This window comes from Berghia stephanieae, chromosome 1 (genome assembly GCF_034508935.2).
Source record: "Berghia stephanieae isolate SIO BIC M18660-M18661 chromosome 1, UCSD_Bste_1.3, whole genome shotgun sequence".
NCBI classification, from domain to species: Eukaryota; Metazoa; Mollusca; class Gastropoda; order Nudibranchia; family Aeolidiidae; genus Berghia; species Berghia stephanieae.
The window spans coordinates 3937723-3962909 of NC_088360.1; the positions used below are offsets into that span (position 1 = coordinate 3937723).

At 35.3% G+C, this 25187-nt stretch overlaps 1 protein-coding gene across 1 annotated transcript in view; it reads left to right on the top strand.

Moving 5' to 3' along the window:
• Positions 1-1789: 1789 nt before the first annotated feature.
• The window catches only part of LOC144966294 (endoplasmic reticulum membrane-associated RNA degradation protein-like), a 28748-nt gene continuing 5350 nt past the window's right edge, over positions 1790-25187 (top strand). The window contains exons 1-15 of the mRNA XM_078902517.1: positions 1790-2417; positions 3420-3568; positions 5015-5116; positions 5311-5400; positions 6350-6447; positions 8167-8303; positions 9289-9403; positions 9564-9666; positions 10384-10413; positions 12223-12291; positions 15547-15722; positions 16188-16262; positions 17763-17833; positions 20036-20170; positions 23928-24009. Coding sequence (XP_078758643.1) covers positions 2156-2417; positions 3420-3568; positions 5015-5116; positions 5311-5400; positions 6350-6447; positions 8167-8303; positions 9289-9403; positions 9564-9666; positions 10384-10413; positions 12223-12291; positions 15547-15722; positions 16188-16245 — 1389 coding nt within the window. The 5' untranslated portion in view covers positions 1790-2155 and the 3' untranslated portion in view covers positions 16246-16262; positions 17763-17833; positions 20036-20170; positions 23928-24009. The remainder of the gene's footprint in view (positions 2418-3419; positions 3569-5014; positions 5117-5310; positions 5401-6349; positions 6448-8166; positions 8304-9288; positions 9404-9563; positions 9667-10383; positions 10414-12222; positions 12292-15546; positions 15723-16187; positions 16263-17762; positions 17834-20035; positions 20171-23927; positions 24010-25187) is intronic.

Here is a 25187-nt window from a genome sequence, read left to right on the forward strand (position 1 = left end):
TATTAACAAAAAATCCTACAGATGTCACGATATAACTTTCGCCATGTCCAAATGCAGAAATACAATATCGTTAATGAAATTGGGTGGAATGAGTCTTGACGGAGGTGTATAAAAACGATCCGTTAAGATACACCGTCAACGGAGGTGCATAAAAACACTACTCAAAATAAAACCACAACACACAGACAGGATGTTTTTATTCCCAGGTTCCAAATCATCATAACCAACTATTCTTAAATTTGGCACTCTTTTCAGCTTGGTGTCGTCTTGTTTTTTTTAGGGCGTTGGAGAGTAGTATCGTGTATCACGGTTGGAGGCTGCTTGACTATTTTATATTTTTCAATTCAAAATGTATTTCTTGTCGGGAGATGTTGCATATTACCCAGATTACAAAGGAGTTAAATCTTAAAAGTGAAAATAAATAAATATTAGATTTTTATTATTTTTATCCGATAGCATTATACAATGTTAAACAAAATCAGAAATATCAACACTAGTCAACAACTCAACATAACATTTATTCATGTACTCTCACATAGTCTTTGATTTTTAGTAACTCTCTTTAATAATTTACATCAATTTTCTTAGTTTAAGATATGGAAATTTAAATTTAAAAACCCACCTAAAAGAAATTTAATGTCAAGACAAGAAACTCACTAGGCGGTGAATTAACCTAAAAATGACTTCAAAATACAAGTCCTAGTTTCAGGCTATACGTTAGCGAAGGATACAGTATATCACCACCCTCTAGAGATTCAGCGCATTAAGGAGAAACTTGTACATTAACTTTCAACTCTCCACCTTCCATTCTTTGTTTGACACTATTGGAGTGTGGAAGGTTTCTTTGCTTGAATTGCTAACATAAGGGGTGGGGGTGTAATGAAGGTTTTATCAGTTAAACACAGTACTCTGGAAAGATCATTCATTTCTGGTTATTAGTCAGTTTATTTTATCCAGCATATTTTATTGCATACATCTATCTGATCATTTATTAACAATTGTGTTCCAACTCTATATCGTGGTTATTTATCGTAACCATCTCATGTCACCTACATTGATAATAGGCTCTTCTAATTCCAGGAAAATTGGAGGCAAAGAAAGTGGACCTATCATACAATACTCGCTGGATTCTAGCACGCTCTCGGGATGAGCCAAAAAAGAGTGCTAGAATCCGTGCGTGCCGAATAAATCGATAGTACTGAGAGCGTGCTGGAATTCGATGCTAGAATCAGCAAGTAGCACCTAGTCTCTGTGCTACATCGTTGCACTGTGGTTGTCTAAATCATTAAATAGCCTACATAATTTGTTGCACGTAGACTTGTTATACGTTGATAATCTATAAGTAGGTTTCAGTATAATTTCTCTCCAAGAAGTAAATAACAAAAGAAAAAAGAAAATAAAGAAAGACAATCACACAGACAACAGCCCCCAAATATGATAGGAAATTCTCAGAAGGAAACTTGTCAGTTCAATGAAATTTCAAAGAATATGTCTTTGGTTCTCATTAGTGTCAATCTGGTATTTTAAGTTTAAAGCAAAAAGCGGACTGAGCGAAAAACGAAAACATAATTGGATGGTTTTTCGTCTATCTTTTATGGTTTGAAAATAATTAATTTTGTTTTCAAATTGAGACAAATGCGTTTTAAATCAAACAATACGATTATGAATACATATTGCACGTAAATTTACAGCCCACAGTCTATCGTAGATTTGAATTTTCTTAATCGATATCTCCTACGTAGGCGCTTCTTGTGGGAGTTCTTCACCTCTCAGCAGTAAAAATAGCAACGGAAGTTGTGGTCTGTGGTCTGCTGTAGTTTCTCGTTTTCCACCACCTGTTTGTTGTCCTTCTCCCTAGCATTTTGTTTGTGTATATAAAAAGCATTCACCCTGTCAAAACATTTGTACGGGAATTGTAATTTGGCGGAAATGTAATTCATATTTCACAACATTATGCAGCGAGAAAGTCGAGGGGTTTTCAACTTGGACCAAGGTTTTTTAGGTCTTAGCCTGGGGGTTGGAGCTGACTACTGACTGTCTGTCTATCTTAATCTATCAGTGAGAAATATTATGGATAGATAAGTGATCATTGGAACTTTGAATTTTAAACAGAGGAAAGTTGGCTCAATGACTAATAATAAAGAACAATGGCACCATGATTCAACTATTTGAAGAAGAATCATCTAATGAAACGACACTAAGTAAAGGTGTGAAACAATTACTTTGTTGCTATGGTGCTGGAGTTTGGGTTGAGGCGGAGAGAGTTCGCGGTCGCGATGACAGCCTATATCAAGATGTTAATCATTGTTTCACTCTGGCTCCTCTCGTCTCAGGTAGAGATGTTATATCTCTTGATGCCAATGGTTTCTTGGATATAGAAAAGTGCTTTCGTTTTCTAGAGGTGGACGAAGACAAAGGTAAATGATATTGATAATGGTATCATAATATTTATAAGACTAAGCCTCTGTCTAGACCATCTCTACTCTATATATCATTAGAGGTGGTAGCTCACTTTCTTCAATTCTCATCTTAAGGATAAATCGTGAAAGTTAATTATGTGAATAATCTTAGACAAGCAACTGAAAGGAAGTTCTATATCACTGTGGTTATAGCTCCTCAAAAGAAATATGTCTTCATTGATAGGTTGTTCGCATTATCAAAGCCATCATTTACTTGGAGCATCTCTTATTTGGGGTGATTTCTGCAGGTCCAATTAAGTGGCTATCACTATAATAATAATAATAATAATCAGGGCAGGCGGAGTCGGTTATTTTTAAACCGACTCCGACTCCGACTCCAGCCTTGAAACCGACTCCAACTCCGACTCCCGACTCCGACTCCGACTCCTCAAGCATAGTATTAATAGGTAATAATATGCAACCAACACTCGCAGCTACTTTTAGCTTTTCCCCAGTATATGTATTATAACAATACAAGCCACTTCATATTTGATATTGCATCATTAAAAGTACAAGTTCTTCATCATTTTTTGGCGACAGACTGATTAGCTCATTTCGAAATAAACACATTAAATAATATTATGAAGGTTGGGTAGGAAAGGGGGTTTTGGAAGCATAGTTCACCTTTAGCTAATACCAATGTATTTTTTTTCAAATTCTATAGGCCTGGATACTATCTATATCTAGTATCTAAAATATTAAACATTGAATGATATAAAAATGCAATGTCTGAAAGTGGTAAGGAGTCGGAGTCGGGACTTCTAAAACCTACTCCGACTCCGACTCCACCCTCAAACAACCGACTCCTACCAACTCCGACTCCGATTCGCCAGCCCTTATAATAATAATAGTAATAGAATAGAGGTGGTGACGTTGATGATGAAGATAATGATAATAATTCTTATCTTTTAGAAATCTTTGAGTCAGAGTTACAATTCTTTATTTCTTAAATGTTTTTAGATGAGTGCAACAATCCTGCATATTTTTCAAGAGCTGCTTATAAGTTGGCGCCTACTTTCAAGGAATGTGAAAAGTATTTGTCGGAGAAAAAAGTGACAGATTTTTGTCTTCAATATGAGCAGAACCTGAAATGGACAGGAAAAGAACAAGTATGGCATCTTATGTTTGATACAAGTACTCCTTCTAGTAGTAGTCCTTGGTTTGATATTAAAGTCAAAGGGTAAAAAGTTTCTCACTCTGTCTCTGCCCTTCTCCCCCACCTCTCTCTCTCTCTGTCTCTCTCTCTCTCTCTCTCTCTCTCTCTCTCTCTCTCTCTCTCTCTCTCTCTCTCTCTCTCTCTCTCTCTCTCTCTCTCTCTCTCTCTATCTATCTCCCCCCTCCTCTCTCTCTCTATCTCTCTTCAAATTCTCTATATAACAATCTGATATCTCTGTTTGGTTCCTGAGTAAATCATTGGACACACACACACACACACACACACACACACACACACACACACACACACGAGGACCAGTTTTGCTACCAGGTCTGTACCACTCTGACAACTCAGCAATGAATGAGTAGAGATGCGTCTATTTGATGATCTTCGGGTTTCAGAGTGATGACATCTTATTTTTCTAGTCTAAACATATGCTGGTTGTCAATAAAGATAGTTTATCCTTTTTTTTACATCCTGACAATACATTCTACTACTAAAATAGTTATGCCACTTAATGAGTCAATATGTAACCTATTCATTATAAGTCCTCCTACATACACACTTCCAAGGATTTTGGAACCAGAAAAGTAGGTGGACTTCACGACCTTCCTTTCCTGGGCAATTCTATGAAAATGTCAACCGAAGGGATGGTTTCCAAATTCTTAAGAACATATTAGAATTGGTACCAATTTGTTGGAAAATCATTCAGGATTATGAATTTAAGGATGTTTTATGCATATTTGTGATTTAGGATGCTCATTGTTGCTTTATGTTAGTGTATACCGTATTTGATGACCGAAAATAATATTTTCACAATGTTATAAATTTTGCAACTTCTACAAAATAATAGCCACACAACCTAAATAAACATTATAATTTATTACAGAAATTAAATCGCTATAGTTAACTTTACAGATGTAACAATTAGCCCTCACAATGATTAAATAAAACTTTAAAATCCGTATTAGTTAGCACTCTGGCATCAACTTTCATTTTCAATAAGTTTTAATGACTTATAGATGCTCATGAAGTTCTGGAGTTGGAACCGAAATTTCATAACTCTACGATATTTCATAGTAAACTAAGAGAACTATGATAGGATAAAGAAAAAAGAAAATAAAGAAGTCAATCCATAATTGGCTCATTTTGATTTTTAAGAAAATTTCTAGGTGATTAAGAAAAAAAAATAATGCGATATCAAATGGGAATTAATTACAATATTGTCAAATACCTTAAGTTGATTAATTCGAAATATTTATCCACTCAATTTTTGTTTTTTTTTTAATTTATTTTTAAAATTTTTTTCTCCATATTTACAAATTCAAACATTTTTACATGTTATAACATATGTCATGTTCATTGATTATTTATTTTCCTTTTTTTTTTCCTTTTCTAGTTGTTCTTTGATTGTTATGAGATGCTTACGCAAAGATGTGAAAGCAGGGACATTTTGGCGTTACTGCTTCTGTGCACAGGTATTGAGCAAAGTCTCAGGAATGTGAGTAAAATTAATGTCAACATATAGATACCGTAGCATCATGTTGATGGGAAATATAAAATATATGCCAAGTTTTAAGGCATGATCAATGTTTTTTATTTTATATTTTATTTTTCATCCAGATTAATAAACATGAAATAATAACTTCCTGAAACCTGTAGGAAGATTTATATATGAAATATGTTTTGTTACAGGTTTTTGTTTTGGAAAACAAACAATGTCCCATGCTACTTAAGGATATACTGGCATCAAAAGAAGTAGAACTTTACATCGGGAAAGCTGCAGTGAGTTTGTTTTGTATACAATTTACATTTTTTAAAACTAAGAATCATATTGTAAAGTGATTTGAAAACCTTTGTTCAATCCTCCAGATCATTGAAAATTAAAGATTGTGGAGTTTTGGGTTTTTATTTAAACCCAAGCAAAGTTTATTTGTGACCAGCTTCATGATTGCAGTAGTGTATTGTTGAATATGATGCTAGAAATTTTATTTAAAATGTAGATTATAGAATTAGATTAAATTAAATGCTTTCACTGAATTGTATTGCAAATGTTACTGCTTGAAGCTTGAAGAAATAAATAACATTAGTCAAATAGAATGGAGGCTTCTGTTTAATTAACAAAGACAGGTTATGTGGACATTTTGGGTCTCTCCTTCGTCAACAAAGCATGACGAACGAAACACTAAAGATGACTGAGAGATGAGAGGATGGCTTTGTGAAGGGAAAACATTCTACTTAACCGCACCATTCTCCATATCTCTCAGTGGTCTTTAGTGTTAGTTTTGATCCTATTCTGTTGAGAAAGGGGAAACTTGAAATGTCCATATCATCTGTCTTCGTTAATTATATTGAAGTCTTCATTTCATTTGACAATTGTTATTTATTTCACTGAATTTATGAATATACAAAAAACTTATTTAACATTGAACTCAATTTTGTCTTCTTCTGGTTCACCACGACTCAATCCTAAATCAATGCAATGGGTATCATTTTGATCAACTTTTGTCTCGTAATTTTAACTTTATTTTTGTTCTCATGAATATGCAATGAAACTTCTTGACTTTCAAGAGTTAATTACATTAATATCTGAATTTCGGACATGGCTCCATTTACACATTGCTTCTTCATATCCTGATTTCAAGACCCAGTCATTCTTTGTGCTGATATAATTTAGATTGCTTGTATTGATAGATGTTAATTATATTAATAAAATCCATTTATTGTTTCCCAGGTTCAAATTCTTCAGATTCTTCTTGGCCCCCCAATCTCTATGAATCTCCGGAATGTTGCTTGGCATGGCTTTCTCTGTGAGGGAGAAATTTCACCAAGGTATGTCTTTCACAACCTTTTATTTTCAACAATCTCATTTTTTTCCCCTCAAAACTTTATATTATCGAATATTGATTAAACCTGTTTATTCATCTGTTCAGTCTGCAAGTCTATCAAATTAACTTCCTCTTTTTAATTGGTCTCTGTAATTCAGTTGAAAGAGCATTTAGTGATTAAGTGAAAGTGTTGTCAATGTGTGTGAATGATGACAGATCTAAAAGTTGAAGGACAGTGGCAGATATAAATATTGCAAAAGAAAAGCTTCACAACAAATTTTTTCACCTCAAAGACTAGACACTGTAGTTGTGTCAATCTTCATCACATGAAGCTGCAACTATTTTGGATTGGATTAGGCCTGAAAATAAAAATATTCAAAACTAAAACTTTGTCTGCCAAGAGTACTGACTGGGGTTTCTGTATCCCTAACAGTTTCCAGTCTTGTTTTTACCACGCAAGATCTAATATTCATTCATCTATGATTAATTTTGTCAGATTTTCTAAAAATCTCTTTATATACTTATCTTATCATTAAATTCTTGAAAATGAAATTAGCCGGATTTTAAGATAAATGGGTTTTCACACATTATAACCACTATATATGTCTTAATTTTTAAAAATAAAAATTAATCTGGAACTCTGACATTGTGTGCTGCATAGAACTTCGCATATAAACATTTTGAAAAGAAGTGAGAGAAAGTAAATACAGACAGGTCTCTCTAATCCCAAACTCTGCAATCCGGATGTGTCTGTTATCTGGACAGACTGCACATACTGCATAATCACTTGATTATCTATTAATGACTGGACTGGATAGACAAATATGCCCTTAATTGGATTTGGCAAATTTTTTCAGTTTTAGACCGTATCATACTATCATTTGTACTTTACTAAAGTAGGCACAGACAATGTCAGTCAGTGTGATTATTGAGTCATCAATCCTGTATGTTATCATGGCTGGTTCCCAAAATAAGTGTTTGGATCAAGGATTTCCAGATTACGGTAATAAAGAAGAAAAAATACGTAGCCAGACGACTTGTCCATATAATGGAGACCACCTGTCCAGATAATGAAGACATCCAAATATTTATATGTCACTATCCTTCAATTTTTAGAGCTGTAATCATTCACACACATTGACAACAATACTTTCACTAAATCACAGTATAAATATATGAAGATGAATTAAGCACAAAATTAACACAAGGGCGTAGGAGCTCTAAATTAATGAGATTATTTTATTTTCATTGATCTTACCCAATGTCACTTCACTTTTACAAATACTATGCCACTCATTCGACTATAAACGCAACTAAATCTGATGAAAATTAAGTAACACAATACTTAGTTGTTAGGCAGGGAGGGTACATACTGTGTCTTCTATCCCCCTATATCTGTTTTCCAAATTGCTTTCTGTCTTTGTCTTGGAATGAGATTACTTGGTTTGGGAGGGAAACAGTCAAATGTATAGCTCAAAGTACTTTGATAGTGTGCTCTACATCTCTAAATCTACATCAATATCCTAATTTAACTAGTTCCCCTTTGTCTTACCTTTTCTTGGGTGCTTTAATTGTAATTCTAGAACTTTACTATCCCATCTTCTTCCTTTTTATTGGCGCTGATATGACCTTAAATGTGTTGCAAGTGTCGTAAAACCCTTAAAAACAAAAACAAACAAGTTGGTTGTTATTGATCTGATCTCCCTTCGCCCCAAATCCCCAGATACAACTATTTTCTTCTCATACTAATGGCAAGCCTTGGCCCTCCGTTGTCATCGAAGAGTCTCGTTCAACATTTCACGCTTTCAAGACATTATTTTCCTTTATCAAAAGTTGATTGTATTAGGAACTCATTACAAGGTTGGTAAGTTTAAAAGTTAGTTGTTTTTTTTCACATCCCAGGAACATAATTCAACCTTTTAAAAAAAGGGATGCCACTAAGAAATATTTTCAGTTTGTTTTATCTTTAAATTAAAAAACTACTGTCAATTTGGTTGGAAATATATATTGATAAATTAGATCAGTTAGCCAATTGCTTTTTCACATCTTCCTTTTTCCAGAATCAGAGTGACAGAATGAAAATTTAATGAGGCTGCTATGGTCTCCTAATGATGGAAAACCTTATCCTTATACTCAAATCTCTCAGTGCAGGGGTGCATTAGGTCAGGACATTTTCCTTTCATTTTGTCCAGTCCTTGCTCACGACCCCGGCCCTTTGCAAAGAGTGCCATCCAGTTCCATTTCTGTCCTTTTCTACCATCCTGCACCATGTTGTTTTTGGGTCTTCCTTTCCGTCTCTTTCCCTCTGGAGCCCATTCCAATGTCACTGCAGAATCTTTCTTTTCCATCCCTCTTCAAGATTTACCCAATCCGATTCCTTGTTTTCCACCCCTCAAGATATACCCAATCCAATTCTATCTTTTCCTTCTCACCACCACATTTTCATTCTCTGCCTCTGACAATTCCAGAATCATCCCATTACTTACATGTTGTTGCCATCTTATTCTCAATATTTTCCTTAAGCATTTATTTTGAAAGGCATCTAGCCACGGCAGATGAGTCCTTTGAAAAGGCTTTTTGCTCACAGTCTCATTATTCTCAGGTGTAAAATGAGTACCTGGATGGTAACAGCGTTGTCTACATCTGAAAAAGCTGTAATATTGCCTAACCAGGGTCATGCTTCGTCCTACAAGTTAAGCATTGCTGTTAGCTAGGGACGCATTGCAAAGTGTTTTGAGCACATTATGTGGATATTGCGCTATATAAATTCTCAATTTAGAAAAAAAATAAATTTTGGTAGCAGTGCAAAAAAGAATTTAATTCGTAATATCTTCTTCCTCATTAGATTTACCCAATGATTCACTGGCCAAGATAAAAAAGAATGTAAAGTGTAGTTGGGTGGCGTGTGCAAGGAACAGGAAGTTGATTCAAGATGTATTTGATTTACATTCAGAAAAAAAGTAAGAGATTAACCATTATTTATTATTGTTTTTAGTCGTTTTAAAAAATGATTTAAAGAGAAATTTTTTGACGATTTTGTTTATTTTATAGCTTAACTGTTACAGTTATTTATTTAGGTATTCATGTTGTATCAATTGTTATTTTATTTGTTTCATGTAGATATGGATTTAGTTGTGTACAAGGATTCCCAATTTTAGAACATGCTCTCAGACGTCGATTTGTCAAAGTGAACAATTGTCCACATCGACTTTTAACAGCTGAGGTTTGTTTCTAAGCTGCCTTCATTTTTCTTTCTTTCTTTCTTTCTTTTCTTATTGTTATTTATCAAAAGTACCTTTAAGTATATTCAAGTGTTTTTTATATATTTATGTACTGTTTTCTGATATTAAAGAATTTTGTGAGTAACTATTGTATAACACCACTGCAATCAAGGTAGAATAAGAAATTTAGATTTTAGATAGGTTATATTTGAATTAATTTGCATCAGGGCTTTGGTTTATTTTTTTTAAAGAAAATTTTGTAAAGGTATCCAACTTCAACCAGACCGAATCACTGCCTCTGAAATGAATTTTTTCCCCCTTGTTTCAGTCATTGGTCGGAAGTCCCGATAACTCAATTAGTAGAGCACTCACTTCACTAGCAAAGGGATCGAGATCGATCCTGGGTGCAGTCAATATTTTTTCTGACACCCCCCCTCCCCCTTTTTTTTTCCACCCAGCAGTGATTGGGTAGCTGGATCTGATAGATCTGGCAGAAAGTACTTTGCGATACACAAGGGCATATCCATTGTCAGTTTCATGCTATAGAAACTGGGATAAACTCAGGCTCTACGTGCCTTTGGCTCTGAAGTACTATTTTTTTTCAGTCATCGCAGTTGTTTTTCTTGTTTGTTGGTTGTTTTGTTGTTTTTTTTTGTAAGAAAAACTATATGGTTGTGATTCTAAATACATTGTTAAAATGATTATATATTTTTCCACAGGCCACAACATTGTACACAACGTATGAAGAGGTTAGTGTCATTTTTTAAACATTTCAAATGTTAGGGAACTCTTCAATCTAATACCTAAGTGTTGTGAACACTGCAATCTAAACCACAGCAAAATGTAAACAAAAGAACTCAACTCTGCGATGTGACACTTCAATCAGTGAGCCTGGTTGAAGCATTTCCAAGATTTAAAAAACAATCATTTTGTTGTAGATTTTCTCTGAAAGAAAGAAACAAAATTGTATTAATTTAATGCTTCCTAACCCGTTAATTTCTGCCTCTTTGAAAATTCAATTATGGATAATTCTGATTTACAGAGAGATAACCCAACATTATCAAAAATGGCTAAAGAATAATGATTGCATAAAGTACAATATATGGTCGTTGTTTGCTCAATCTGTTTTAATAGAAAAATACATGTTCTTTTAGAAAATATATATTTTGAACATTTAAAAAAAATTTTTTTTTAAATGAGTTATTGGGAAAAGTAAGGTCTTGACTAGTAGCATTCTATAGTCTTGTTTTCGTGCTTATCACGAGTGTCGAGGGTCAGGATTGGAAAAAAAAGTCTGAATTAAAATTTATATTATTTTACTTTCATCTTCATCATCATCATTATCATCATCATCCTGATTCAGGAGTTGCAGTTTTATCAATATACTGCCATCATCATCATCATCATCATCATCATCATCATCATGATTACATAGTAGTTTCTTATGGTTACACCTCCAAGTGAACCGTTTCACTCCAGTCCAGGTGTTTTTGTCCTCCTTGATGGACGGTATCATAGCCCCCTTGCACGGCTGTGGACGGGCAGTGCAGGACCAAGTGGTCTATATCTTGTTCGCTTGTTTGGCACCACCACATGCTGTGCACTTGGGCGAAGCTCGGTAGCCCCAGCGGTACAGGTTTGTCGCTGTCCTGCCGTGTCGGGATCTGATCCTATTTGCATGTACCCACTGCTTTCTTGTCAGCTCGTGGAATCCCAGCAGTGGTTGGATAGAGGGGTCGTTGATTATTGCGCTACCCTTTGGTGGGCAGTCAGTCCATTCCTTTCTCCAGGTCTCGGCGATATCGAAATCTTCTAATTTTGAGCCATAAAAAGGTTTCCTTGATTTAAGGCATGAGGTTTTCTGTGCCATTTCCGTGACTTGTTTGAGCGGTGTTGTGTATGAGATGTTGTCGAGGCGCTCATGTTGTTTTTGTGTTGCTTCTTCTCTACAGAGGTGAGGGGAGCAATGCCGCTTAAGGTTGGTAGCCATGCTATTGGTGTGGATTTTAGGGCTCCCGAGACGGTTCTCATAGTATCATTAAGTAGAGTGTCCACTTTATGTACATGGGCACTGCGAGTCCAAACCGGGGCACAGTATTCAGCGACTCTATAGCATAGGGCTAGTGATGATGTTCTTAGGACTTTTGCAGCGGCTCCCCAGGATGTACCAGCGAGTTTCCGTATGATGTTTCGTCGTTGTAGTTTATGTGCAGTGTTCTCCAGATGGTGTTTATAGGTCAGTGACCTATCCAGAGTGACCCTAGGTATTTTGGGTTTGCATCATAGGGTAGAATGGTGTCATTTGTAGTTACTTTAAGTTGGTCCTTTGATTTTGCATTGTTGAGGTGGAACATGGTTGACACTGTTTTTGTAGAGTTCATCTTCAGGAACCTGATAATGTAATCATGATGAAAATCGGTATCCGGACTGAGACACTGTCCCACTCCCGGATGCACACCTCCAATTTCATCATGATTACATTATCAGACACCATATCGCATAATTTACATAATTTTCCCCGTTTGAAATAAACTTACTTTATTTTAATCCTTTGACAGATTCTTGATTGCTTTTTACCTAACGGTCAAGAAAACAAGTTGATAAGTGACCTTGGAGAGCCGTTTATGGTTGGTAATTATCATAGTGCTTTTATTCTATCATTCAGTTTTGAACACATTGTGCAAATCTGAACCTTGAAATGTCTGTGTAAATCTGACATTAGTCTTATTTGTCAGAAGATGGGGTCAGCTTGATACAGCAGTACTGTCTTTACTTTATAACAAGGCTGTACTGGGTCTGTGCGGCTTTAAGGGAGGGGCGACACCTGAAACTATTTTCAAGAATAATGGCTATATCCAATATCTTTTTAATTGGGACATTGCCTATGACCAATGGATTCGAACCATGTGATTTATTTCGGTGGGCGTGTCCGGTTCCATGGTGACGGCCTCCATCTTGGATTTTACTCTTCTCTGGGTGCTATTTTTAAAAGTTACTTTCTCAATAAGTTTCCATGGAATCTTCTTGAAATTTTGCATGGTTGTATTTTTGTATATTATAAAAAAAAATACAGAGCATTTTTAAATATTTTTAATAGATTTTTATTTATAAATTTTTTTAAAAAATAATTTTTCGGTATGATAAAAATCATGTTTTTTGACATAAAAATGTCAATTTTTCAAAAAATAATAAAGATATTTAAAATTCCTTCTGTATGATTTTAGATAATCACTATAGCTCTAGACATGCAAAGTTTTAAACAAATTGATTGATAAATGACAAAATAAGATAAAAAGATTGTTAAAAAATGTCATTTTGAGAAAAACGAGATCAAAGATAACAATGAATGAAAATAATAAGACAAAACGGTACAACCAGCTCAAAACATACCAGCACCGTATGAGGGTCCCCCGTGTTCTTTTTCTGCCTCCCTCTGGCTTTTTCACGGGTCTGAGCTTTCATTTTGCCTCTTTTTTTTCTCTTTATGTTAAGCAACCCTTATGCTTTGGTCAAGTCTTTTTGACTCTGCTTCCTGACTCAACATCTGGGAGTGTTCTCCCGTCCACCGATGCTCAAAGACACTTTCAGGGATGTTATTTCTGTTGGACCAAAATTATACTCTGCACCAAACTCAACTTTTTTCAGGGAATGGAAGTATGTTTTATGGCATCTTGACCAAACAGAATTATGAAACCTTTCGTTTGGATTTTGTGTTGTCTTCATCTCACAACAAATCATATACAGGCTTCAAGTGCTCATGAAGCAAATCAAAATTCAAAGGTGTATGTAGACGCTGCTTGTGTCAACAGGATACACATGGGCAGCAATATATTTTTTATAAAAGCATCTGGAGTCCGGTTCAGGAGGACAATACTTATGTTGAGGGAAGTCATTGGTGGAATAACAGTGGTAAAGACTGGCAAGAATAGCCCATCTCATTTCTTTCCACTGCGGCATTGCTTGGAATCGCTTTATCATAATACTACTTTCACACACCCAATTCCAATCAAAGATTTGTGGCCACGGATCAACCATGAGCCATCATAACTTTCTTGCTTTCTTGGCTTATGTAGCATATAATTGTTGCCAACGTTTGGATTTTTTGGTCACTTTAGGTATATTTATAATAATCCAGTAAAAATTGGAAATATTTAGAGATAATTAACGTGAATACGTGTCAAAATTTGATAAAACAACTGATCAATCGAAAGGTAAACAAATCGTAGTAAAAGTAATAGTAATAGAGGCGAACTTTCACCCTGACTCAACATCCAATCCCTGGCGCGGAGTCGGAGGTCGAGAACAAGGTCAGCCAATCAGATCGCACCATTCGTGATCACGTTGTATTTACCTGACAACTTGACCTCTTATCAGCTGTTTGACACACAATCTTTGTTCGCGACTAACAGTTTCTAAACCCCTCCCCTGCCCATATTGTGATATTTATGAGACTGAAACCTTGTCAACTAGACGGGCAAAGAGTAGACTAAACTATCGATATCAAAATCTACAACATCGATATGTATTATAATGCTTTTCAGCCCTATTATTTTCAGTTGAATTCTCACAAAAAATTGAAAAGTTTGATATTTTCATATTGACTCCATGTTTATGAAAGACGATTTACAAACTTTATATTATCCAAATCACCTCAGTGCTGAAAATATGTGAAAAAATGATTGTTCTTTTATAATAAATAAAAAACTGAAATTTTATATTTTGACCCAAAATCGATATTTCAGGTGTCGCCCCTCCCCTTAAGTCACCTCACCCTAGCTCATGGAGTGTTGATATTATAATACCTTGTTCCGATTCGGGCAGCTCCCAGAGAGCTGGTAGAGCCAGATAGCCCGAAACATCAACAAAAGAAACGAAAAGACTATGAGGATAGAAAGAGGGCAACTCATTGGTAAGTTCCCTCAGAGAAGAAGATCAGGCCAATGCACTGAGCCTAGCCTTATCAGAGGGAAGAGAAAGATGGAGAAAGTCTGTGCTTCATGGCCAGACAATGGTAGCAATAAAATGAAGGGAATCGAGATTTACAAGCACGCTACATTTATTACAGAAACTAAATTATATGTATAACACAAATAAGAATGACACAACATTACTTATCATTCATCCTTCTTGTCTCCCTCCTGCCATCCACGAATAAGAAGCACCTGGTATTCTGTTCAGCTGGACAAAACTTACAAGAACTTCCTCTGGTTTCCCGAACTTTGCTTATATAGCACCAGGTTTGAACCCTGATTGGCTAAAAGAGATGCTCAAAATGCCTAGCACCCGAGGGAGGTACGGTCAACTCCGGACTCATTCAGGTTTTGTCCTAGCAACCATTGCCAGGGCAAAACATACAAAGAAATCAACACTGTTCACGTTGTTCGTGTATTGTCAACAAAAGGCTTTCCATTATAAAAAGAAATTGTAAATGAATTTCATTGTTTTATTAATCTGACACAAGAGAGTTTTCTTTGATTATTAACTCACTCAACCCTAACAGCGACTATCTCTGTATTTGGCTGTGGTTACTTTTACCCCATCATTATTATAATTTTTATTAGATTATTATTATACGATTTATTAAAGCCACTATTTTTAATCTGTGCATGGTAGTGAAAGTTGCATAAAACTATGTACATACCAATTTCTTTTGAATTGAGTATCTGAGTATATTTCTATTTCAATTTTTGAAAAAAAAAAAAAAGAAAAATTCCAGAAAACCTTGTGGGAGATGGGACAGCACGGAGGTCGAGGTTTAAGCTTGATTGAGTTAATATTATAAACATGATATGAGAGATTTTCATCAAAATATTAATTTTAATATTTCTTATTGTACTTTAAAAATTTTGAAAAAGTATTTCTTTTCCGACTTATAAAAACAGGACCTTTTGCATGATCTTCTTATATATCCAAGTGGACCAAGGGCGAGAGACAGATTGGGTCATGGAGAAGCAGATGTTTACAGCACCCCTCCCTCTCTAAGTTTTACTATAATTACTTGTCTTTGTTATTTGTCTGTCAAAGGCTGGACGAGAACAACACTGGGACAACAGATTCAGTGAGTTTTATTTTTTTCATTATTGAATTTTGGATACATATGCTTTTAATTTTGTTAACATTTTACTTGAAAAAAAATAAATTATACAAGTGGGTCTCCCTAATTGTGATATTTGTTGAGAGGGAAATTCAGACAATGAAAACAGCATTTTTCAGGGAATATCAGTTTTATATTTAAAATTGTTTTTCTCTATTTCTTAAACCAATTCATCAGTTACTTTATAAAGACTTCTTTTTCATTATGGGATATACTCTACCTGTCATCTATATTTTTAAATTTTCACTATCATTAGGTTTAGGGCTCAAAGCCAGTGAAATTACGTTAAAGTGGGTCAGGGCTTAGATATGTTGTCTTATCATAGCCATTGTGAGATTGTGTATCTATGTGTTAGTCTTTGTATTTTTGCTGGTAGATTAATGAATGTGTGTTGCTTGTAATGTATTTTATTTCTTTGTACAATTATAGCCCATTCAAGACGTTATTGCCAGTGTTGATAGGTACGAGTCCCATTTTCACCCTGTGACCGAGTTGAAAGGAAAGGTAATATGTGACTTATTGTCTCAAAATGGTAGTATGTTGAGATGAATCCAACCCCCTAGTGAATTTAGATGTAAAATGACTTTAAAATATTAACCATGTTTATTTGCAATGCAAGCTATAGTTTTATTCTCCATCAAAACGAAGAGAAATAAACCTCAAGTTTCATATTTGAGGCTATGAATTCTATTTACAGCACCCAGTTCATCCCAGCATAAAACCACTTTGAGACGATGGGTGACATATAAATCTAAGATCAAAATGAAAACCTCTCATTAGATGCATGTTAACCTTTAATGACTTATGATCTGTTATTCATAATCCAAAATGAGTTGCCTCGGGAGCAGAATTGGAGTGAACTAGATGCTGACAATTTATTGTTATTGTTGTATTTAATTTATGTGTTTGCGGTTTTTATTTACAATGATCCCTTCTGTCCATTCTTGTTTAAATTTCAATATCAGTGTATGCTGCTTTTTTATGAACATCAAATGGCTTCATTGTTTTCATTATTTAATGTTGTGTTGAAATACGCCACGTAACTTTCATTTTCTCTCTCTGGGTGGGGTTCCTGACCTCTCATAGTGGGCAGGGAGGTACATAGTGTGTCTTCTATCCCCTTATATCTGTTTTCCAATTTGCTTTCTGTCTTTGTCTTGGGATGGGATTACTTGGGTTTTGTTCTGGCTCTGGCCGGAGTCCTGGCTGGGAGGGAAACAGTCAAATGCATAGTTATTGTTTTGGGAGCTGATATTTTTTTCCTTGTAAATCATCTCTCTGTTATGTATTATTATATTTGTTATTTTCAATGTATAATGTAAGCATTTGAGTGTTTTCCTCTTTGTTGGATTATGTGCTTGTGTCGGGATGAGACTTATAGGTGATGCGGGTGGTTGGATGGGAGCATCACCCTTGAATCATATACCTATGATGTTTGCATGGTGTACGATCCGATAGTGATGTCGTTTCTTCTTCTCTTTACTAGCCTATCCTGCTTCTTTGGTTTGTGACTGTATTTTTGAAAGGGGATTTTTTTTTTCTGTAAATCTTCTGCCTGTTTGTTCTTGGTTATTTATAATTTAGCTTATGATATCTTTAGGTTATGATTTTGATTTACATTTGTACTATTTTTGTTAGATTGCTTGTTTTTTTGTTTCAGCGGTCTCTCATATAACCTCAATTGTGTTGGAAGAGACCTAAAGCAACAAACAAACAAACAAAAAAAAAGACTTATAGGTGATCTCAAACTAAGTACATTGGTGGTATGCTCTTGGAATCTACTTCTGATCCCTATTTGTTCCCTGTTCCCCTATGTCTTACCTTTTCTTGGGTGCTTTAATTTTAATTCTAGAACTTTTTACTATCCCATTTTCTTCCTTTTTACTGGCGCTGATATAACCTAAATGTGTTGCAAGCGTCGTAAAACCCTTAAAAACAAAAACAAAACAATTTCATTTTCTCTGACAAGACAAAGTTTTTAATCCTTTGATTTTCTCTTCTCAGATTTTGGCCCTGTCTCTCAAGTCTTCAAAGATACACAGGTATCTCAGAATAGATCCAGATTTACAGCCATGGTATGCACCTACTTCTGTTGTGTAAAAATTAAAAATGTTATGTTTCATTAACTGTAGTAAATGGTGATATTTGATTTAGCATACAGCTGGACTGTGGTTCTGTTGACCTCATCATCGTCGTCATTGTCGTCATCATTGTCATCATCATCATCATCATCATCATCAATTGGGACTCCTGTATATTGTAAGAAATGTTTGTCATGGTAAATGCAGTCCAGTTATGGGGATTGGGGGTCTTGATAGCTCAGTTTGTAGAACACTCGCTTCACATGCAAAGAGATGAGATCAATTCTGAGTGAAGTCAATATTTTTTTCGACCTCCCTGTCCAACCAGCAGTGGTTGGGTAGCGCAGTCTGTTAGATTTGGCGGATAGCACATTGCAATAGATTAGTATCCTATCCATAGGGTGGCAAGCAATTCCTATTGTCTGCTTCTTGCTATAGAAACGGGGGTAAACTCCAACTCCATGAGCCAACGGGCTCTGAAAGACTACTGCTGTGGAGATTATCGGTAGATTACTTCTTATATATTCATTTTATATTTCCTGAAGGAGGCGATTGATTGGGTATGAGGTTACTTGGGTTTGTTTTTTTTCATGACAAACCTGTTCTTTCTCTGTAACAATTTCTCTTAGTTAAGGGGGGGAACAACACTAAAGGGTCATTTTTTTATTTGATGAAATACCCTAAACTTCTATGCACAGTCATAATGTATATGTATGGGAAGGATGATTGCATATAATTTTTTTCGAAAAAAGTTGTCCGTTGCTTTGGAAACGATGCCATATTGGAAAATAAACAACAAATCTTAATAAGTCAAAGGCTTTTTTGTTTATCAACCGTTTGCCACAATATTTGGCCAGAGGTAGAAAAAAGGAAAATAAAGAGGCTCTAGAAGCCAGATTAGTTTTAGTTCTTACTCGATTATTCCCCTTGAAAAAAAGTTACATAATTTCAAATTACTCATAAATTTCTTTTTTTTTTTTTTAAATCCGGCTCCTAGAGGACCTGCGTATTTGTATGACACTCATTTGTAGAAAGTTTGAAGAAGATTGGTTGAAAACTGAGGGAGGAGATTTTTAGTGACGAAAATTGCAGTTTTGAGAAAAACGCATTTAAAAGTCAAAGTAAACGAGTTTAGGGAAAAACTCTCCTCTGGCTCTCTGATTGGATTGTGACCACGTGACATAATTAAGAACAAAGTGATTGGTTGTTGAAGATAGAGGAGTTTTTACTTTTCATTGATATGTTTTTGCCTTTACTTAGTTATAAAGACTATTTGATATTCTTTCATGAAATAAGTCCACTGAAACTAAAAATGGGCAGGATTTAACCATACAATGGGTCACAAAATACGTTATTTTGAGTCGAAAAAAACTGAAGATGAAGTTCTCATGCAATTTTTTATGCAGACAAATGGGCACATGACAACATCCCACCAAACTCTAATTTTAGCAAACTGGGTCAAAATTCATCATTTTTAATGTCGCTCCCCCCCCCCCCCCCCCCCTTAAAGTGTGTCAAAAGTAGAGACTCTCTTACTTTTCTATTTCGATGGGGATTTCTACCAGTCTTTTGTTTGATTTTGGGTGACCTGGTCAGATAGATTCTAGGTTTTATGCCTGCTGGGTTCTTTTTGGGTGAAGTTTCCCATTTGTCTTACTTTTCTTAGATTTAGATGTCTGCGACCTAAGCATTGTAAGTGTTGAACTCCGAATACGTTTTGATAGTTCTGTGTGTTGTAAGAGACTTGAATGTCTAACACAAAAAAAACATACTTAACTAAACAAGACTTCTTAAAAAGAGAGAGAAAAAAATTCAACTTATTGAACATAGAAATAAGTAAAAGTAAACTAGTTCTTCAGAGCTGTTAGGCCCATGAAGCTGGAGTTTATCCCAGACTCTATATCAGGAAACTGACAATAGAATTTTCTTGCTACCCATTGGATAGGACACTAGTCTACTGCAATGTACTTTCCACCAGATCTAACAGACCCAGCCACCCTATCACTGCTGGATGTACATTGGGGGAGGGGGTCAGAAAAAAATCCTTTCACGCGGGATTGATCTGGTTGCCTTTGCATGTAAAGCAAGTGTCTGTCAAAAAATTAATAAGACGTAATAGAATCAGTGACTACCACATAAGATAATTGAATTAGTTGGGGTTGTTTTTGTTTTTTTTTCTTCTTCATTCCGTTTTAGGAGTTTTGATGCTCAACCAGTCACGTTTGTCCAAGACAATGCAACATTTCATTCTATTGTGCCTTTACTGGATCAACTCCTGCACCATATGGATGATAGACATGAATTGTGGGAACTCTCAACGTTGAAATCCAGGTGATTGATTCATTTCACCCTGAAATTCATCCCAAGAATGTATTTACATACCTGCCAACCCTTCTGCTTTTGGCGGAATCATTCCTATTTTCACTCGATTTTAAAAAATGAACAAAAAACAGCAAGGAAGGGGGGGGGGGGGGGGGGGGGTAAATAGGTGAAATTCCTATTTTTTGTCTCAGATTCCTATTTTCAGGCGTTCTGATTCCACTTTTGGAATGTGAAGGGTTGGCAGATCTGCATTTATTTTATCTAATTTGATTTAATGATGGGGCTCCCAATAGCTCAGTGGGTAGAGCACTCGCTTCACATGCAAATGGGACCAAGATCAATCCTGGGTGAATATTCAAGATTTTTTCTCAATCCCCCTGTCCGCCCAGTAGTGATTGGGATAGCTGGGTCAGTTAGACCTGGCGAAAATGGTTGGAAGTACTTTGCAATAGACTGGTGTCCTATTCCAAGGGTTACAAGAAATTTCTAGTGTCTGTTTCACACTATAAAAACCAGGATAAGCTCCCACTCCATGGTCCTAATTGCTCTGAAGAAATGAAAAAACCCAAACAATGTATGAATTAAATGATGGGAACACTTGCGATTATTTTTTACATTATGTTTTTATTGCATTTTATAAATCAATGATTCTTTCCCTAATATCTACTTCAAGGGCGTGTATCAATTATATTGATTGGATATGGCCAATTGAAGGCAGAGAGGTGAGGAAGTGAGAACTCCTTATAGTTTGGGACCAAAACCTTTATAATGAAATTCCATGAACACTGCCACCAATGTATATATGGATCATAAAGTAGTCATTTAGAGCCATTAGACTCGTGAAGCCGGAGTTTATCCCGGTTTCTAGAGCGTGAAACAGACAATAGCAATTGCTTGCTACCCTTTGAATCACAAAGTACTTTCCACCATATCTAACAGACTCAGCTACCCAATCACTGCTGGGTGGACAGGGGAGTCAGAAAAAAAATCTACGACTGCACCAGGAATCAATCTCGGTCTCTTTGCATGTGAAGCAAGTGATCTACAGAGCTATTGGGACCCCCATATATGGATCAAACAGACTACATTTAATGTTAAAATAATAAATTGTCAAAATTGAATGGAATTAATAGAATACTATGGAAATGAAACAATAAATAAAAGAATCAGAGAGTTCATAGAAGTACTCCTTGTTTGAGACACTCAATTTATTATTTATGCAAATCTTTTTTTTTTTTTTTTGCCTTTCCTTCTAGAAGAAGGTTGCCAATTTTCTGTATATTTACGGAATTCAGTGTGTTATAAACCCTCAGTATATTTTCAAATCACCTGATGAATGGAGAAAAAAAATATGACTACATACATAATTAAGACTTTTTACTACTCAGAAAGGGGTCCGTCAATGCGTTTGTGTCGAGTTCAGTAAATTTTTGCCTCCTGAACCGGCAACAGTTTCTAGACAATTTACCAACCAATGAGACATTTTTGTCAACCTTAGACAGATTATTGACAGCATTGACAACAGTTAGAGATTAAGATATAAGTCAAATTTAGAGCAAAAATGCTTGGATTTTTATTTTTTTTTAATACTCAAGTAATTTGAGAGTTACATCTTTTACCCCTTGTTAAAATAAATATATTGAAATTTTAGTTTTGCCAATGAGTCTTTGATTGTGTCTTGTTATAATGTGTATAACTCACTGCGTGGAATCAGCGCTATTTCAGTTGGAACTCCCAAGGGACCAATAACCCTCCCTGCTCGCTACCTGCATGATGTCATTGGAGTTCAACTGGTATCAGGCAGTGCCATGTCCAATGGGGGCAATTATGGATATTTATGGTCTCATAATATGTCTGTATAGCGGGAAAACAATAACAGACTCTTTCACTTCATTATTTCTAAACATCAGTGAAAATTTGACATTCTTGTGGTTAATAGTTTGCTTTGAATATCACAAATTGTTGATCTAATTTTAAGTGCTTGTAAATTATGATGCACTTAAATAAAAAATTTGTTATTCAAAACTCAGCGGCAGTATCTCAAGAATTTTAATAAATATCAAAAGTACATATATGCATCTATGTTCCTGTGCAATATTATCATATTGGCAGTTGATTTTCTTGATTTATTCATGGTTTTGTAAGTTCTGTATATTGTTTTTACCAATTCCGTTCCTCTCAAACAGTTATGTTGATCATAACAGTAAACTGATATGATTTATGTCTTTATGTGGTAAAATAACTCATAAAGATAATATTTTATTGACCAGTAAAGACTAAAAACCAATATTGTGTATGATGTCAATATCTCAATTTACTATCAATCTGCCTATAAAGTATGACTTCTTTACAAGAAAAAAATCAATCACCCAACAAGGTTACTGGACATGCTACAAATATTGCAGTATCAATCATCAATTACAACTAACACTAAGCACTGGTACTGTTAAATTAAATGATTTGCTCAAACAGACGGACATAGTATGTGGACAAAAGAGGATTCAAAATTACGAGGGCGTATAGTTTATTCCAAGTAGTAACCTTTTTCTCTTTATTGACCAACTACATTCAAAACGAACATACTGTCCACATAGGTTATATAGAATCATCTCCTTTCTTCCAAGAATACACATTTAGTCATTGTCTTATAAAGTCATCTGATATACCATTGAACTCCAGTCAGTCAAATTAAGAGATAAAACAATTGAATAACAACCAGAGTCAAATCAGTACAACACCACAGGCATACCACAGCAAGATCATTTAATTTTTGGGAAATCACTGCCATATATATCTGGACGCTTCAGTCTATAAAAAATTAACACATTCACTTGTGCACAAAAGGAGAACTTGAACTTACATTATATTACTTATTCAACATGCAAGAATACCCTAAACATTGACACCTATATGACACTATAAAGTCGGCATTTCCTGAGACAACCACACCAACACAGTACCGTATACATCTTCAAACTATAATGCCTAACAGTCATAAAAAAATATAATTTTGACTTGAATCGTAAAGGATTTAAGTATAGAAAAAAGTTATCAAGCCATTAAAAAGTTGGCTTTCAAATGTGCCCAAAACTCATAATATTTAAATCAGTTAAATGCTTAAAAAATAATATTAGTATTATTTTCGTCTAATGGTTTATATTTTATTCCTAAACTGATATTTGGACATAATTCATGGCATGGAATACTATGGGAGAGAAAATGAGGATCTCACCAAGTCATGCCAAATAAGAAATTTACAATAAAAAATTCATATCTTTTAAGGTTTTACTGCCCGGACGACAAAACTTGGCATGTGTCAAGGTCATCATTTTTACTTTATAATGATGCTTGTTTCAATCATTTTCTGCCGCTGGGAATTAAATTATTGATATGCAAATTACAACAAATTAATTTCATTGATAGGTCAAAAACCACTAAATTGACACCTCTCTTATGAGCAGCCTTAAGAGGATACATTATTATCAACCATGGCATATGATGAAAGAAACCTTTGCTTTGCTTGTGGTGAGGGAACACTTTTCATATTTGTGTTAGCAACAGAGCAATACCATGAAATATTGCAACAATTAATTACCATCAGCGGCATCACAGATTCCTACTGACCGCTACCTGTTCCACCCATGGGCTGACCCCACTAATGGGGTCAGGTTGACCTAGCACTGAAATACCGCTCAGAGGGGAAAATGCCACGCAGTGAACTAGTTGTATATATATTTTTAAAGAAGTACGCTTTTTATTATTGCAGATTGAAAACACCATTTGAGAATGTTCATGACATCATTACGGACACTTTGAAAACACGAGTATCAACTCTGCATAGATGGCAGGTTTGATTGCTATTTTACTTCTAATACTTCATTTATTTCAATTGGGTGGGGTCTTTGACCTCCCATGGTGGGCAGGAGGTCCTTTACTTTGTCTTCTATCCCTTTATATCTGCTTTTTGAGTTGCTTTCTGTCTCTATCTTGGAATGGGGTTACTTGGTTTTGTCCTGGCTCTTGTCATAGTCCTTGGCTGAGAGGGAACCAGTCAAATGTATAGTGGTACAGTTCACTCCAGATAATTGCAACTTTCGGTTAATTGCAACATATCCCAAGAAACAGAATTAATTCTTTATAAAAGTCACTGGTTAATTGCAACAAACTTTGGTTAATCGCAACAAATTTTTGCCCCTCAACAAATGGTAAATTCAAGAAATCAATCAAACAAAATATCATGATTAAATTTCATCGTGGAAGAAATCGTGACATGTTGAAAAATCGATAGTGAGCAGGATTTAATGCTACGGTAGTGTGTCACAACTCTATTATAGACAAAAGAGGGGGGGGGGGGGGGGGGCTTTGCAGTATGGGTTCGTGAGGTCATCTGTGGCAAGGGGGCTGGGAATAGTTGTTACAACAGGTGGACAATGACAGTTTTAAAGAGATATCCTTTGTTTTGGGAATGACAACTGTGCTTTGTGACCAACGAGTTTGGTGAGAGCTTATAGTCTCTTATCACGGCTAATCTCTTTGGCTCTTAAAAATGTAGAGAACAAAAGAGTGAATGTTAATAAAATCTGATTAAGTGTCGACTTGCATCAAACCTGCTTTTGCTCGAAAAAATATATACAGGGCTGCCATATGGTTTTTATTTCAATCATATTGCTCATTATGTGGTGGACTAAGAACAATGTTTACAACAACTGGTTTGAGTTTACCCTATATGTGTAAAATGTTGCGATAGTGGACTGGAAACTCAACTTCGGTTAATCGCAACATTTTTGCTGATCCCAAGATGTTGCGATTATCCGGAGTGGACTGTAGTTTTTGGAAGTGATATGTTTTGTTCTTGTAAATCATCTCTCTGTTATGAACTGATAGTTGTATTTTATTAAAAAATAAATCTTGTAAATATTTCAGTGTGTTCCTCTTAGTGGAAACTTGTACTTGTCTTTATGAGACTTATGAGTGATCTCAAACTATGTACATTGATAGTCTGCTTTTGGAATTTACATCTGTTGTC